Source organism: Amborella trichopoda, chromosome 9, assembly GCF_054954075.1.
Source record: "Amborella trichopoda isolate Santa Cruz 75 chromosome 9, AtrichopodaSantaCruz75HAP2 v2.0, whole genome shotgun sequence".
NCBI classification, from domain to species: domain Eukaryota; kingdom Viridiplantae; phylum Streptophyta; class Magnoliopsida; order Amborellales; family Amborellaceae; genus Amborella; species Amborella trichopoda.
Window position 1 is genome coordinate 39,515,512 of NC_142344.1, and position 17,444 is coordinate 39,532,955.

The following is a 17,444-nucleotide window of genomic DNA, read 5'->3' on the forward strand; positions in this document are numbered from 1 at the left end:
ACAATTTCGGTGTCAATCCCTGATAATCCGTAAACAAGAGGTGGGTAATTTAGTAATATTTTCCACGCTAGTTTCCAATCTGATAACGCAGAGTGGACCCACCAGCGTAAATAAAATGACGCCACCCCCGCCACCCCCACCAACACCACCACCACCACCACCTCTGCATCCAACCCATCCCTCCCACCTCGCTCACTTTCTGCAACCAAATCACCACCTCCTCTTTCTCTCTCTACACAGCCCCCTCTTTCTCTCTCTAAACCAAATCACACCTCAATGTCCTGAATTTACTGGTTCGAGATTTAGGTACCTTCCCTTCTCTCAATTTATCTCCTGCTTTAAAATGAGGTACTTTTCTTTCTCTCTTAATTTGTAATCCTTTTTTTCCTATATAAAATAACATCTCTATCTTGTTGAAATCTCTTTCTAACCTCTCTTTCCTATAAAATTACTCTCTTCTCTTCTTTATCTCTCTATTGGAAATCTTTTTCTAACCTTTCTTTCCTATAAAATAACCCCCCTCTCCAACTCTCAGACCTCGAAATCTCTTTCTAACTCTCAGGTCCTCTCCATTTATCAGTATCTCTTCTTTCTTTTTCATCTCCATCAGTATCTCTTCTTTCTTTCTCATCAACGCGAAAGATGGCAGCCACCATGACACCTGAGAATTCCCTGTCTCTGCCGGAGAAAAGGCAACGCTACTCGGAGGGAGACGACAACCACGACGGTGGCACGAAGAAGATGGCGCAGTCTGTTGTAAAGAAGCCCCGGCGTGATCCTGCGGAGGCCCTGGCGAGCGCTCGCCACGAGTTTGGGGAGCACGGGGGCGTCAACATGTCGATTGAGGCCTCAGCCACCTTCACTGTAATGGAGCCGGAGACCATGAGCCGCATGTTCAAGGGGGAGCTTGGCCCCGATCGGGACTTCTTTATCTATAGTCGCCATTTCAACCCTACTGTGCTCAACCTTGGCCGAGCTATGGCTGCCCTAGAAGCGACCGAGGCCGCGTATTGCACGGCGAGCGGTCTATCTGCGATTTCCTCTGTTCTCTTGCAGCTCTGTCCTTCTGGGTAAAATCTTAATCTTTATTTTTTGGAAAATTATCACAATTATATTTTAATTTTTTCTATTTAAAAAAACCTTTAACTTTCATGATTGTTGCAGCACCTTTTTTTTTCCTTTAACTTTGGGCTTTTTTTTTTTTTTTTTTAATAACTTTCACCTACTCGTCCATTTTTGTTTAATTTTGGGCTTTTGTTTTTACCAAAATAACGTAGTAGTATTACCCGATATTTTTTTCGTATATATATATTAGTTTTTAGGGTACTTAAAGTACCGTATTTGTTCTTCGATAAGAAAATAATGTGAAGGTTATTTTGATAAAAAAATATTTAGAATAAAAAAAATATGTCCAATGTTGAGGATTTTCTTTCTAAATAGATTAAAATTAAGATATATTTATAATAAATTTTTTTTTTCTTTAAAAATATTATGCCGAGGACCGTACCAAGACCAACTGAAATTTCTTTTCTCTCTCTTTTTTTTTTTTTTTGTAATATTTTGATGGTACCAATGTCAGACTACCCTAAAACTAGGCCAGAATTGCGATATCACAAATATTCTATGCATCAATCAACACGTCTCTTTAATATTAATTTAAAGGTTGAGGTTTCTATGAGGTTGGAACCTTAAACAATCCAATTAACATGTACCTCAAAATTTTATCATAACATGTAATTTTAGTGTAAAATATTATTAAAATTATCCAAAAATTTATCTTAATATCTAATTATAAAATTTTAAACTCCAAAAATGATTAAAATCAAGTAGATCTGTAAACATATGAAAATCTTAAAAATGGATGGTCTAGATAATGTGTTGCAAGATGCCTTATTTATGAGACTCAAAATATTTATTTATTTTTCATATTTATACATGTCGATGTTGAGATGATCAATTAGAGGGTTTTTCAACATTAAAACAACATTTTTTAAATTTTTTAGGTCCATCTTTAATTCTACATTTTAAGGTTACAATCTTATATAAACTTTTCTCTAATTTAAAACCCTAAACTTTATAATTCGGTGGATTTGATAAACTATTTAATATGAACCCATTTTTCCTTTAAAATGGAATATGCGATGATTCATTTGTAATTTTTGTATTCACTTTGGGTAATAGGTCCCACATAGTCGCTTCCCCTCACCTGTACGGTGGGACCCATGCCCTACTTTCCTCTTTCCTCCCCCGCTCGTGCAACATTACCACCACATTCGTTGACATTCTCAAACCTGACGTCGTACGTGCGGCCTTTAAGCCCAACACACGTGTGCTGATCTTCGAGACCATATCGAACCCAACCCTGGTCGTTGCCGATGTAGCCCAGCTATCGAGCATCGCGAGGGAGTTTGGGGCGAGCACGGTTGTCGACAACACGTTTGCGCCGATGATCGTGTCGCCTGTGTCGCTCGGTGCCGATGTTGTTGTGCATAGTTTGACAAAGTACGCTAGCGGGTGTGCCGATCTCATTGCCGGTGCGGTTTGCGGTCCGGAGAAGCTCATCAATTCAATGATGGACGTCAATGAGGGCGCCCTCATGTTGCTTGGTCCCTCTATGGACCCCAAGGTGTGCTTTTATTGTTCAGTACCGTTCTAAGGACTTCTTTTTTTGTTATGCTATGAGATCATTAATTTTTGATTCAAAGAGTTCACAATTGTTACTAACCATAAGATATTAAATTGGGTAACTAGGGCAGTGTTACAAAGCTTAAGGATTGGATTTTTTTTGTGAATTTTGAGTCTAATCAATAATACAATCCCAACCATCGGATTTAAAATCTGACATACCAGATTAGGGGTATGTTATAAAGTTTAGAGGATTTTTTTTATGAACTTTGAGTCTATTCAATCACCACCAACGTGTTTGTGACCTCCCTATATTAAGAGTAAAATAGTCTCTTTGTCTACTTTTTTTTCTCGTTCATTTTCTCTCTCTCTTTTATGAGAGATGAAATTTTATTTACTTTTCTCATATTGTGCTATTGTGCAGCTCATAGTATGCTTGCTTGTGCGTGGTCCCGTCCTTAGCCTCATTTATAGTCCATGCAATTTATAGTCGATGTATATGTCCTCCCCTGCTTCCAGGCTCATTCATAGAAGCCAGTTGTTTTGCAGTCTACCCTTCCTCATTTTTCTGTTAGAGAGAGAGAATTGTTGTCCTTTTCTCTTAGAGAGAGAGACTCTGAATATCTCTCTAAATATCAATATCTATGAGAGAGATTACAAAATTTAATCTCATTTCATGTACCAATCAATAAAGGAAAATTTATTCTCATTTAATGAATGGTGGCTTCACAATTAAGGGTGTTAAAAGTCTGATTTTTTTTTTTTTTTTGCATTCATGCTAATCATAGTTTATATTTTCAATCTTTAAAATTTTAGATCCATAACCATAGTCTGTCTTTGAAATGGATTTTGGAGAGAGGACTCAATTTATGCAGGTGAAGCCTGGGACGCATAAAATCCTTCTCCTTCAATAAATAGAAATAGATACAGTTTCATGAATTTTGATCCCATTCTTTTGAACAAGTACAACGAATTCAACACACTGAGAATACGAGTGTTTCATCGTAAATTTTGATCTTATTCTCATGTTAACTGACATACGGTCCTGTTTTTGTTGACACCTTCAAAGGTTGCTTTTGAGATTGCGGGTCGGCTCCCACACCTCGGCCTACGGATGCGAGAACACTGTCGCCGTGCCTTAATCTATGCCACAAGAATGCGAGAGCTAGGCCTCAAAGTCATATATCCGGGCTTACCCGACCATCCCCAGCACTCTCTGCTCAAACAAATGGCAAATGAAGGATACGGTTTCGGAGGGGTCCTATGCGTGGACATGGAAACAGTAGAAAGAGCAAACAGGCTCATGCATTTTCTTCAAAATTGCACCCAATTTGGGCTCATTGCAGTGAGTTTGGGTTATTATGAGACGCTTATGTCTTGTTCAGGGAGCAGCACTAGCTCTGAGATAAGCCCAGAGGAGAGAGAGAAAGTGGGTTTATCGCCTGGTTTGGTGAGAATGTCGATTGGATATAGTGGGTCACTCGAACAGAGGTGGGCTCAGTTTCAGAGTGCCATTAACAGGATTAAGCAGGAGGAGCAAAAGCGACCTGCTGCTTTGCTTACCTCTTAGAGAGATAGATTGAGGTGATATGTAAATGAAACATAAAGTGTTCTTTTGCTTTGGCCTTTTCCTGGCTTTGGAATTATAATGAATAAAGTTATGGGTGACTAGTTTTCTTAATTTTGTGGAAGTGTTTGAAAAAAACGAATTATCTCCGCAACAAGGATAATATTAAGATATAAAAAACTTTAATATTAAGATATAAATAACTTAGAAAAGGAGAAATAAAATGAAAAAAGTTGTATGGTATTGTAAACGTTGACATATAAGACCCTGCCACACACAATAACATGAGTCCTCAAAATATCACTGTTGACTTCAACCCAAATCTCAGGGTGGGATTGGAGTTTACCCGGCTAATTTTTTGCATAGAAGGTTATCGGTGGTGTCAAAATTTTGCTTTTCCCTTTTTTTCTCTTTTCTCTAAAAACACTCATTTAATGCCCCTAAAGAGTTACTTTGACTTTTGGGTGATGAGATGTATTAGATCACCATCACCGTGCTTCATAAACAGGAAGAAGTTGCAGAGAAAGCTCTCCTCGAAGATTCACTCTGATGTCCAATCCTTTGTGTGCTTTTGCTTCATACTATCCTCATTTTAAGTTGAGCTTCGCTAGAGTAATTGAAGAGAGGAGTTTACTTCTCTAAAAAGATAATGATTTTTAGCTGCAGCCTTCCATTTATGGGATGTATTCAAAAAGGTTTTCTGGCCCGATGCTGAGTTCTTACAAAAAACAATGCTTTAATGGCCGATTAACTTGCCATCGAAGAAAGAGAAGATCTTCAACCCCTAACCTTTAGCCTCAGTTACCGACCCTCTACCTACCCCAAAAAAAGGAAGTTACCGACCCTCTCTCCAATTCTCTCTTCCAATGGCGAAAGGCGCTCCATAAAATCAAGAAAGAGCCATTGGAAGCAGAAAAAAAAAGTCATTGATCCACAGTTTTGAGAGCACGTATATCTTTGGCAAAATTTCGTAACCTTCATTTCATTTTTTTTTTAAGCGAAATAAAAAAATCTATAAAGATTTCGCCCTATCTTTCGTCTTTTATCTCCCTCATTTATTCACTTTTGTCCATAAAAATTAGCCACAATAAACTTTTTTATACCATTTCAACTAAAAACCGTTTTAAAATTTTTTTTAACCCAAAATTTTTTTTAACACACCCCATTATATTTTTTTACCTAAAAACATTTCCCTTAATTTTTTTATTACATTTTTGACCTTTTCAATCCCTTAATCATGTTGAGAGCTCCCTATCATTCTCATATTGGGTTGAAATGGTATAGAAAAATTTATTGAAGGCTCTCTATCTTTCTTATATTGAGTTGAAATGGTATAAATATTTTGGTTGAGATTAATTTTTATGGTCAAAAGTAAATAAATGAGAAAAATAAGAGGTAAGGGGGTTATAATGAAATCCTTAACGATTTTTCAAGATGGAAAATTAGGTTTTTGTACGAAAATTTTCCTATCTCTTATACCTTTTACTCTCATATCACTCGCATCCGTAACTCTCTCTTTCCCACCCGTAGTTCCAACCCCATTAACAACTCAGTAATGCTCGTTTCATCCGCCTGTTTCTCTCCATTATATGATTGAACCAAAAAAATCATCCATTTCGGTCCACTTGGACCAACAAAAAACCCTAAATTTACACTGCTCAGTCCGAAGTTGCAGATAAAGGAGTCATCTCCATTAACCCACTTCCCAAAAAACAACCCAGGCGTTGTTGATGCTTTAAAATCCCTCTTCAAAAACCCAGAAGAGGGTAATAACAAAAAAGCCATGAAAATCCTCAGGCGTCTAGTTGAATCTCAGCCCTTCGAGCTTCAATGGAAGTTCCTCATGGTGAGGCTCCTCAACGAGATGGAAGTCGGGGCGAGAGAGGGAGTTAGGATGTGAAGTGAGAGATGGGAGAAGAGAGTATCACGGGTGGGTTTGGGTTGAGAAAGAGTGGTATGAGAGAGAAAAGTACAGAGCTTGTGTTAGGGCACTAGATGGGTTTTTGAGGGAAGAGGGAAAGAGTGAAGAAATGGCATGAGAGAGCAAGTTAGCCGGTGAACCCCAATCTCAGTATTGAGATTTGGGTTATGGTGATATCTAAAGAGCTATGTCATTGTGTGTGGCAAGGTCTTATACTATCTTACTCATCTAGAAAAGCAAAATAAAAAGTGTAATGATCATATGAGACCTTACCACATCTATTAACGATGGACCCTAACACTCCAAATTTCAATGTGACATTTTGATCCCCTCCCCATCTTTCTTTTAAAAAACAGGTTTTTTTAAGTAACTCTTCTTCTCTTCCTTCATTTGTACTCTCTCGCTCTCCCCTTTTCTCTCTCTCTCGCTATTTGAGCTTTGAAACCTTGAACCTGATTTTTGTAGTGGGGACAGTAAAATTGGATTATAAAGGATGGGTTGTGGTTTTCCCTTTTTTTATTTTTTTTGTGATTTTCTCATTGAGGGGTTTGATGAGCTTGTTAAAAAATACATATGCGATTTCCCTCTCCGGGTGGAGATAAACTATGAGTTTTGGTAATGCACTATACCATCATAATGTCATATATCCAATAGAAAATAAAATAAAGGTGATTTTGGAGTGGGATTTTTGACCTCGAAATTGATTGGCGAGCCATTGAGTATATGATTCATATGAAATTTTGAAGAAAATTCTGTGTACAATTTTAAAGAATCCAAGTTGTAAACTTGGTTTATTTTTTTTATGAAGTATGTTATTGTTCTTTTGTGTGATAATGTTGGTGAATCGTATAACTACAAATGTCTTCAAACCCTTTATTACTTTTCTTTTTTACTATCAAAGATGGAATCGACCATTTCGATATATAGAAAATGATCAATTTGCAAATACTATAAGAAATGAAATGTCCCAATATTTTTTTAACACATGTCCAAGTGATGGAAAACGAGTAATCTCTTTCACATATCCTCCCAGTTTGTCAGTTTTTGGGGAAATGATACAAAAAAAAATGTCTTTATGCTGTATGAAAGAACTATATTCCAAAGACACTAATCTGTATAATCGTTGTGTTTCTACAAATGAACAAAAAAGGGATAAGGTAAGCAAGGAGTTCATAAATCGAATAGAAGCTCTATAGGATCTGCTCAAGGACCCACCGGTTTAGGTTAATATCTATTTTAGTATAGTATTCATATTTAGATTTCGGGACGGAAGAATTTGGATCGATCAATTCTAAGGCAAGCCAAAGGACCATCAGAGGTCTTTAAGGCAAGTAAAAGGAAGTTGGATTTGGAATTATTCTTGATAATTTGACATTGGGTATAATGCCCTGTGAGAAAAGCTCAAGCTCCCCAAAAACTCTATACAGTGGAGGAGAGTAATTTTTGAAAGAAAGACCTATGTGATCTTTTAGTGGGGAAATACAATTTTTTTTTTTTTTAATAATAATCACCCCTTATAATTTTGGCAACAAGATCACTCACAGATGGTCTTATTACAAACAATAGAAATTCCAAAAATAAATAACACAACAATAAAATAAATCTCAACTACTTGATACCATTCATACAACTTAATACTGTGCTTGAGAATATAAAATAAAAGAACAAACAAATAAAAGAAAAGACGTTGGAGATTACCTCAACCAGGCTTTTTACACCCCACACTGAGTCACCACATCCAATGGCGCGAGATCTGTGGTCTAGCTTCAATCTTGAATCAGGATAGCTGATTTCGGCCAAACATGGTAACCATCCCTTAAAATCTCTACTAAACCTTAACCACCAAAATTAACTTAGGTCCCCTTTAATTTTTCCAACCCTTAAAATTAACTTAGGTCTAGAGATGAGAGAGAGTACTACCTAAGGTTTTGGAGAGAGAAAATTAGAGAGAGAAATATGGAGGAGAAAGAGTGGGGTGTGCCCCTCTAGGAGAGAGACAGAGATGATGGGAGAGAGAGAGGTTGTGTAGAGATTGGGGAAGAGCACCCCTATTTATAATGGATATTTAGGTTTAGGGTTTCTTAGGGTTTTCCCATAGTTTGTCTCTTTTATGAGATTGAATCTATACCGTTGATCAAGGTGACTTGTGGGGTGAGAGATCTGAGCCAATCATTCCATAGATGGGCCATCAAGATTATGGAAGGTGCTTGAACCGCTATCCCCCTTTCTTTAAATCATTTTCCCATTAATATATTTAAATAAAATAAATATCATGCATTCCTAAAATTGCATGATCCATGTCACATATTCCATAAGGATATGTCAAATATTATCAAACAAATAAATACTACCAAATATAAATAAGATAAGGTCAACATTTACTATCTATTCAAATTGACCATATCCCTTTAAAAAAAAACTTGCTATAAAACAAATAAAGCCATGGTCAATATTTCCCTTCCAAGATTTGACCACATACCACAAATCAAACTTACCTTAACTTAAAGTCTTGAACACAAAGCAATTAAAGAGAATCCAAAGGGTGGGTTGTGCCACCCCTTTGTGGCACATGTGGGCCCCCACCCACATGTCACATGGTGGGTCCATGTGCAATTTGGAAACCCATGGAGTTTTATAAAAAAAATTTAAAATTAAATAAAAAAATAATATATATTTGAATTTTAACTACGTCGTAAAATCAATAATTGTATTTTTATAAGTCCAAAAGTCATAATTAAAATATTGAGAGATTCATAAAAAATAATAAAACTAAAATCATTTCAATAATAAAATGAACACAATTAAATTAATATGATGGAAAAAATGATCCATATGGTTTTAAGAATTCAATCTGTAATAATGAGGTACTCCACCTTCAACTGTAGACTACAGACCACACTAGCTTTATTGGACCGACCCAGTGTTCCCATGACCCACAGTCCAAGCTGGGGCTCATTAACGGGTCACCAAAGTTAGATCGATGAATCAAGGGGTCGTAATATCAGTCTCGCTACGTTTTCCTTTTACTCAGCCGGCGCTACATTTTCCTCTTACCTTCTTTTTTCTGCTCCTTCGTCACTGACGGTGTTTAGCTCCCATGCGTAACAATGCCTTAGACCACAATACACCCGTGGGTGATATGCTCTCGGCAATACGCCAGACGGTGATACGCTCGCGATGATGCTTATGCGCGATGATAATCTTTGTTCGCAAGCAGTATTACCAATTCTTCACCCTTGCGCGCGGCGTTAGATTTTGCTACATGGATGGAACTAGGCCAAGTCACCTAGACGGTGTTAATCCTTGCCTTTAGTGCCAGGCGTGCACTTCCATTTTTCTCGACTTCCTTCTCTCTCTCGACTACCGCAAGTGGTCCGATTTAATCGAATTGTGTCCCTTACAAGAACCTCCAGCTCAATAAGGGGAGAATGAAGAGAGCCTTTGACAAATCTGTCAAGGTTCGCTCATTCGCCCGTGAAGATCTAGTGTTGGCAATCAAGAGACCGATTGTCATGCATGGACTTTGCAAAGGAAAATTTGAACCCAAGTGGGAAGGTCCATTCATAATTAAAAAGGTCACACTAAATGGGGCCTATATACTAGCAAACCCGGATGGAGGAGAGGCGATGCCCCCTATCAATGGGAGGTACTTAAAGAGGTACTATCCTTGAAATGCGGTGCGTGCGGTAAAAAGAAAGAAATGAAGATGAGGAAAATTAAGCCAACTCAAAGGAAATTCATTTCTTTTATTGCATTAGAAAAAGTTACAAGCTACAATCAAAAGCCCATTATTAGGAAAGTCACAAAGCTCTTGCATCTGAGGTTAAGAGTACGATTACAGGCAAACAAGATATACTCTCCTCATGAAAAAGAAGCAAAACCACCAAAGAAATTCTCTCCTCATGAAGAAGAAGAAAAACCAACAAAGAGGATGGTTACAGGTCAAAAGGAAGAAGCCCAACCATTTATGAGTCAGCTTCAATTCATCTGACGAGGCATGGCTAGCTTCCAGGGAAGTGCCCCATGATGGATTCCCTTTCCTCCAAAACAACATGGACTTCACTGTTGTGCTCGAGGACTTGGCTTCCAACAGATCAAAATAACCAGGCCTTTTTTAGTTTCCATCACTCTTGGCCCCCACAAGACATCGCCGTCCATGGTCATCGCCATGCACAACTCAATGCCTCGCGTGATCATCGCCGCGTGTGACTCAACACCGCAAGAGACCACTGTCGTGTGCAGCTCAATGCCACGTGCTACCATTACCACGGGCAGGCCAACGCCACCTAAGACCATTATTGCAAGCGGCATGCTCCCGAGCGTAGCTATCGTCGTGCGCAGCTCAATGCCATGTGCTACAATTACCACGGGCAGGCCAACGCTGCGTGCAACCATTGCCACGAGCAGCATGCCCCTAAGCATGGCTATCACTGTGTGCTGTCGAGAGAAGCACGAAGACAGCGTTGCATGCGACTTAATGTCGTGCATGCCCTTGAAGTGCCCCGGCTCCCACTGTCTCCAATTCTAGGGGGACATTGACTTCCACGACTCTTCGGTTTCCCCAATCGTTCTCCCTCGCTGACCGTCCACCTTCTTACTACCTTTCGCCTCCCTCACAACCCCTCGGGTTTCACCGAAAATTCCCTCCGTCAGCTGAGAATCCCCGTCTGACCCTGTTCTTTCATTGCTTTCTACTTGTTACCAAAGTTGGCGAAAAACCATCGGAATCATAAAGTTTCACTGTGACCCGACAGATTTCCCTTCTCCTAGTTTTCACACTTCAGCAGTTCGTCACAAACTCACAGGAATTCCATTGAGTTTCTGATGAGCCCACTGCTGCTTCTTCTTCTTCTCTTCCAATAACCAAAAGACAGTTAGATTCCTCCGACTTCTCTGCAACCTCCCCTTTAGCCTCAGGACCATCGAAAAAGCACCACAACTACTACAAAACACCACTACGACTACTGCAACTTCACCTGAAAGGTCTCAGTGAGGCCTTGAGAAGCCCCTCTTCCCTAATCAAGAGAGCCTTGGCTGTCACGACCCCACCCCTTGACTATCCCCCTAAACAGGAGGGCAATGGAGTGTGGGATTGCGACCGGAGGTCACGTACATCACTCACGTGGAAGTGGCTTCAACATGTGTCATAATTGTCGAATCAAAGCAACCACGAGAAAAAGCATAAACTCCCAAAAGAAACAACAACAAAGACTGGATTAATTAAAACCATTCATATCCATATACATTCTCCAAATATCGCAACTGCAATATCCAGAAGATTACAATTCATCAAAGGAACCAAAGCCTATTAACAAAATTTCAAAGCTTCACAAACAACACAGTACAGTCGACGACCAACTAACACCTACAAAAACCAAGGATATCTTCTAATCTAGCACTGGCCTTCAGTCCACCAAACATGACCACCGCCGGCGTATCTTCAACCTTCAGCTGCTAATCTACAAGAGTGGAAGCATAGGAATGTGCTAAAAATCCCAGTAAGTAGATCACAGTATCATGCTTCCCTGCTTATGAATATTATCACACATCACAATTCAAGGTTCTAAGCCATGCTCATAAAACAAGAGTCATGGATCACAATTATGTCACAATTATAGGATGATGCTTTTCATGGTAGAGCAGGCACAATATAAGATGTAAGATATCATATACAAGAGCAATCTATCAGAGTTCAATAGATCCACACAAACAAGAAAGCATAACTAAATTAATAGACCCAACCCACTCTCTAGCCTTATTCATCAGGCCAAACACATATCTAAGGCCAGTCACATAACTCAGGTAATCATATATCTCTAGTCAAGTAATCATGTAACAGTCACAATATCACAATATTCAACTACAAAAGGGTGACCCATTGCGTAGTACCCATATAGATCTAGGGGGGGCAGGACACTCCCAAATATTAACATTCACATCCTGACTCCCATTGTATCATGAGGAGTTAGGGAAAGATCTTAGCTGCCAACACTGTCATTTACACATTAGGTGTCCATTCACATAACACATAAGCATCACGGTACCATTATTCACATAACACATAAGCTGCACGGTACCATCATTCACACAGTAGGTACCCATTCACATAACAAATAAGCTGCACGGTATCATCATCCACACAGTAGGTACCCATTCACATAACACATAAGCAGCCTGGTACCATCATTCACATAGTAGGTACCCATTCACAAACACATAAGATGCACGGTACCATGTTTCACACATTACGTACCCATTCACTTAACACATAAGCAGTATGGTACCATCATTCACACAGTAGGTACCCATTCACATAACACATAAGCTACATGATACCATTATTTACACAATAGGTACCCATACACAAAACACATAGGCAGCACGGTACCATCATGTACAAAGTAGGTACCCCTTTTCATATCACATAGCACCTAGCACTTGTCACATAGTACTTATCTTGGAATCATGCACCCATATCACCGAGCATGTATCCAAATCATGCACAAACATAACTGAGCATGTCTCAAAATTGTGCATTCATAGCACAATAGGGCATACATCATAATCATTCTTCCATCTCATAGCAGAGCATAACTCATTATCATGCATTCATATCATAATAGGGCATTCATACTACGTTCATTCATATCATAATAGGGCATGTCATACTACGTACATTCATATCATAATAGGGCATATCATGCACTCATTTTTCATTAACAACACTTTCCAGACTTATATAAAACATCAGCAATTCATACATAAAATCATACCCTCAGGCCCAATAACTCAAAAGACATCATCATACAATTTTCTGGTTTTTCACAATGCGCACAGTCCACTTCTAAAGACATATTGGGAGATTCAAAATCGATTTGGACCTGAGATCACTCTTATGACAAACTTGGCTCATAAAAACACAAATTATGTGAAGGGAGTAACCCCAAAATTTGGCTTACGAGCTCATCAAACTGATTGGTGTTCTTTGAATAAAGTTCATGTCTTTGCAGCAGAAAACACAGTGTGACATACTTATAGAAATTGGGCATTACTTTCAAAATACATTGAATTTTAATATACTTCCCAAACCATTTTTAAACTAGACTCATAAATATTTCATTCAGATGTTGTTTGACCTCATTCTGATATATTTTGATATGTTAATAGTTCTACACAAAACACATAACCGTTCTGGAAAGCTCCAGTCTTTACACCAGAAAACATATTGTGATATACTTATAGAAATTGGGTATAACTTTCAAGATACATTGAATTTTAATATACTTCCAAAACTATTTTTAAAATAGACTCATAAATATTCATCCAGATGTGTTTTAATCTTATTCTGATATATTTTGGTTAGTTAACAGTTCCACACAAGACATGTAACCGTGCTGGAAAGCTCTAGTCTTTACAGCAGAAAACACAGTGTGACATACTTATAGAAATTGGGCATAACATTCAAAAGAAATTCATTTTTAATATACTTCCAAAACCATTTTTAAATTAGACTCATAAATATTTCATTCATATGTGGCTTGATCTTATTCTGATATATTTTGGTCAGTGAAATGCCCCACACAAAACTATGTAAAATCCCTGAAATTCTATTTCACAAATTTATCATACTTCTGAAAATGACTAATAACATCCAAACTAAAATAGATATTAAAATAAGGTTCTTTCCATATTAAAATATATTCATAGGGGTTATTTCCCACCAAATTTCATAACCATTATAGATATGTTTAATACTCTACTCATGACAGGAACAAGAGTCACAATTCTGTAAAATACAAAGTAAATTCCAGCCATATCTCAATGTCATACATTCCCCCACATGTTTACCATCACATCCATATTCATTCTTGGACTTCACACTTGATGATCTAAATATCATGCATCGAACAAAAGTAGGAAAACATGGAAGCTAGATCTACGTACGTACTGCAAATGAAACTCCAAAGTCTTCCTCCAACTTCACCTTGACTGCCCAGCTCCAATGGCTAAGGTCCAACCTTTTGGGACAAGGCTTGGAGAGGTCAAATGACAAAAGGAGGAGGGGTGATTGTGTGTGAGAGCTAAAAACCCCATTTCATGTGTGGTGGGGTATATAAATAATCAATTATGGTGGAAGCTTGCTAAAGACAAGTGGTGGTAGCAAGTGACAAGTGGCAAGTGGCATCACACCAATAACAAGTGGAATGAGGGAGGAGAGAGAGATGGGCAAGCATGGGGGACAAGCATCATTGTGGGTACATCAAGACCTTGCCACTTGGCACACAAGCATGGAGAGAGAGAAAGACATGAGAGCGAAGAAACTTCCTAGACTACTATACACCACCCGTGCATAGCCACGTGCTCATCAAGCCACGCCCTCAATGCTCGCGGCGATACTCCCTTATGCGTGCAACGATAGTCCCTCGCGGTGATAACACTCTGACACACACAGTGATACCTCAAATCACACGCGGCGTTACTCGTCAACGGGCATGGTGTTTCTCCCTTACATGAGCGGCAATACTCCTCCATGCACGCCGCTTTACTTCTTCCTACGCATGAAATTTCTCCCTTATGTGCGCCACGATACTCCTTCACATGCGCAATGTTACTCTAAATGACGCTTCTCAGGCTTCACCGCTCTCTCTCCAACTCTCAGATGGCGCTAACTCATGTCGATGCTCCAGACGGCGTGGGTCCACCCCCCGCGGCGCTAGTCTCTTGGTCGCGCGGTGATACACCCTTCTTTTTCGCACGACATTAACCTTACGCACACGATGTTAGCCTTCTTTCTTAACACCGAGCATAAGCTTCCTTCTTTCTTAGTCCAGAAAATTGGGATCCTTACGTCATCCCCCCTTAAAAAGGATTTTTTCCCCAAAATCATACTTATGAAACCAACAATTAGGGGAGGGCACCCACACATTCACTATTGTCTCAAACACCCGTCCGAACTCTTATTCCCAGCATCACATAGTCTATACTTCATATTTCACATAATGTTATGCATTAACCATTCAAATACCTTAGCAATTCAGACATTCCATCAATCCATTTAACCATCGCTAACAAGTTGGCACACACACAATCATTGATCAAGCCATTCAACTCTAAGCAATCTCATCAGTTCAACCAATACTAGATGACGATCAATATCAGTCTGTAATTAGGTTTGAGAATAGTCCCAAAGCGACACCTTATCGATATCAATCATGCGATGCACTCAAGGCACGCACCACAGAAACACAGCCACAACACTAGGCCATGCAATACACTCAAAATAGACATCTTGCTATAATCAATCACATAGTCGGGCCCTACAATATTCTCAAAGTAGGTGCCTAACAAATCACAAAGCCAGGTGCTGCAATACGCTCAAAGTGGGCACCTCACAGTTATCAATTGTATAGTCAGGCTCTATAATACGCTCAAAGTAGGCAACTAAAAAATCACAAAGCCAGGCCTCGCAATACATTCAAAGCAGGAACCTAACTACAATCAATCACATAGTCAGGCCTTACAATACGCTCAAACTATGCACCCTATCAGTATCAATTATAATAGTTGGGTCCTACAATACGCTCAAAGTAGGCACCATGGTACAATCACAATATCAAGTTCAGCAATACGCTCAAAGTAGGCACCCAACAAGCATCAGTCGTGGTCATGAGATAAGATCAAAGCATGCACCACAGAATCACAAAGTTGGGCCCTACAATATGCTCAAAGTAGGCACCACGATACATTCACAATATTAGGTCCTACAATACTCTCAAAGCAGGCACCTTACAAGCATCAGTCGTGGTCATGCGATACGCTCAAAGCATGCACCACAGAATCACAAAGTTGGGCCCTACAATGCACTCAAAGTAGGCCCGCCGGTACAATCACAATATCAAGTCCTGCAATACGCTCAAAGCAGGCACCTAACTATCACAAGGTCAAGCTCTACAATAGCTCAAAGTAGGCACCTAACAGATCACAAAGTCAGGCCCTACAAAAACCTCAAAGCAGTCACCTAACTATCATAAGGTCAAGCCCTACAATACACTCAAAGTAGGCACCGAACAAATCATAAGACCAGGCCTTACAATTTGCTCAAAGTAGGCACCTAAAAAATCACAATGTCAGGCCCTACAATACGTTAAAAGCAAGCAACTAATAAATCACAAGGTCAAGCCCTACAATATGATCAAAGTAGGCACTTAACAAATCACAAAGTCTGGCCCCACAATATGCTCAAAGTAGGCACCTAAAAAATCACAAAGTCAAGCCCTATGATATGCTCATACCAGGCACCTAACAAATCACAAAGTCAGGCCCTACAATATGCTCAAAGAAGACACCTAACAAATCACAAGGTCAAGACAATATGCACAAAGTAGGCACCTAACAAATCACAAAGTCTGACTCTACAATACGCTTAAATCAGGCACCTAACTTTTACAAGGTCAGGCCCAACAATATGCTCAAAGTAGGCACTTAAAAAATAACAAAGTCAGGCCCTGCAATACACACAAAGCAGGCACCTAACAATCACAATCACAATATCAACTAGGGTCATGCGGTACGCTCAAGAAACCTCATAGCACTCGCTACATTCATACAATCTTTCACACATCACATTTTACTCATTACAAGATTGACCACACGGATCAAAGATTAAACACTTATCACTTCAATCACAAGTTATGTATTAGGTCTCACTAGATGGGATAGGGTATGCCCCTGAAGCAAAGTTCTACACAATTATCATACAAAAAGGATCTATAGGGATCCCTCAAATGAGTTTTGCACAATTTAAGCACAATCAGGCAGTAAAGGTCCAAATTTCATTATGTATGCCAAAATATGATATTACAATCACAGTGAGAGGGAACAAGGTCCAACAAAACTTTAGATTTTACATTCCAACCAAATCAAACTCTTAGTTCCTTGAAGTCGAAGCCGTAGCTCTTTCCCCTTCAAGTGCAATGACCCGACCCTGAGCTTTGGGTTTGGCTTCATCCTTCAATGTCGGGTAGTCTCTAATCAGGTGGCCCAACTTGCCACAGTTGTAACATGTCTTGGTCTTCAGCCAGCACTTAGAAGTCGCATGGCACTGCTTCCCGTAAGAGGTACAAAACATGAGCTAGCTCTGCTTGATGTCGCCTTGGGAGTTCTTTTGGGCCTTGACATTCCTCATGGACCCCTAGAGGATGGAAGCCTTGTCCTTCACTTCTCTCTCCTAAGTCGATAGTCATCATAACCTTTTTCCACCTTCCTGGCCAGATCCACTAATAAAGAGAAGGCCTTAAGATTGGCCGACAGAACTCTCCCTCTGATAGCTGG

At 39.3% G+C, this 17,444-nt stretch overlaps 1 protein-coding gene across 6 annotated transcripts; it reads left to right on the forward strand.

Moving 5' to 3' along the window:
- Positions 1–205: 205 nt before the first annotated feature.
- On the forward strand, positions 206–4,306 carry MGL (methionine gamma-lyase). Of its 6 annotated transcripts, none has more exons than XM_088846578.1 (4): positions 206–348; positions 563–1,070; positions 2,182–2,626; positions 3,695–4,306. In XM_088846578.1, the coding sequence occupies exons 2-4, from the start codon at positions 643–645 to the stop codon at positions 4,193–4,195; spliced, it is 1,374 nt and encodes a 457-aa protein (XP_088702704.1). In that variant the 5' UTR covers positions 206–348; positions 563–642; the 3' UTR covers positions 4,196–4,306. The 6 variants fall into 6 exon arrangements, with proteins under 6 accessions (XP_088702704.1, XP_011625163.1, XP_011625165.1 ...); XM_011626861.3 differs by having other exon boundaries at positions 611–1,070; XM_011626863.3 differs by having other exon boundaries at positions 650–1,070.
- The last annotated feature ends 13,138 nt before the right edge of the window (positions 4,307–17,444 follow it).

What these genes read in the sequence shown, in the direction of transcription:
- MGL (XM_088846578.1), top strand. Translation starts at nt 643, where the DNA reads ATGGCAGCCACCATGACACCTGAGAATTCCCTGTCTCTGCCGGAGAAA. An exon ending in TTGCAGCTCTGTCCTTCTGG is followed by an intron (nt 1,071 to 2,181) that starts GTAAAATCTTAA and finishes TTTGGGTAATAG; the next exon opens with GTCCCACATAGTCGCTTCCC. An exon ending in GTCCCTCTATGGACCCCAAG is followed by an intron (nt 2,627 to 3,694) that starts GTGTGCTTTTAT and finishes ACACCTTCAAAG; the next exon opens with GTTGCTTTTGAGATTGCGGG.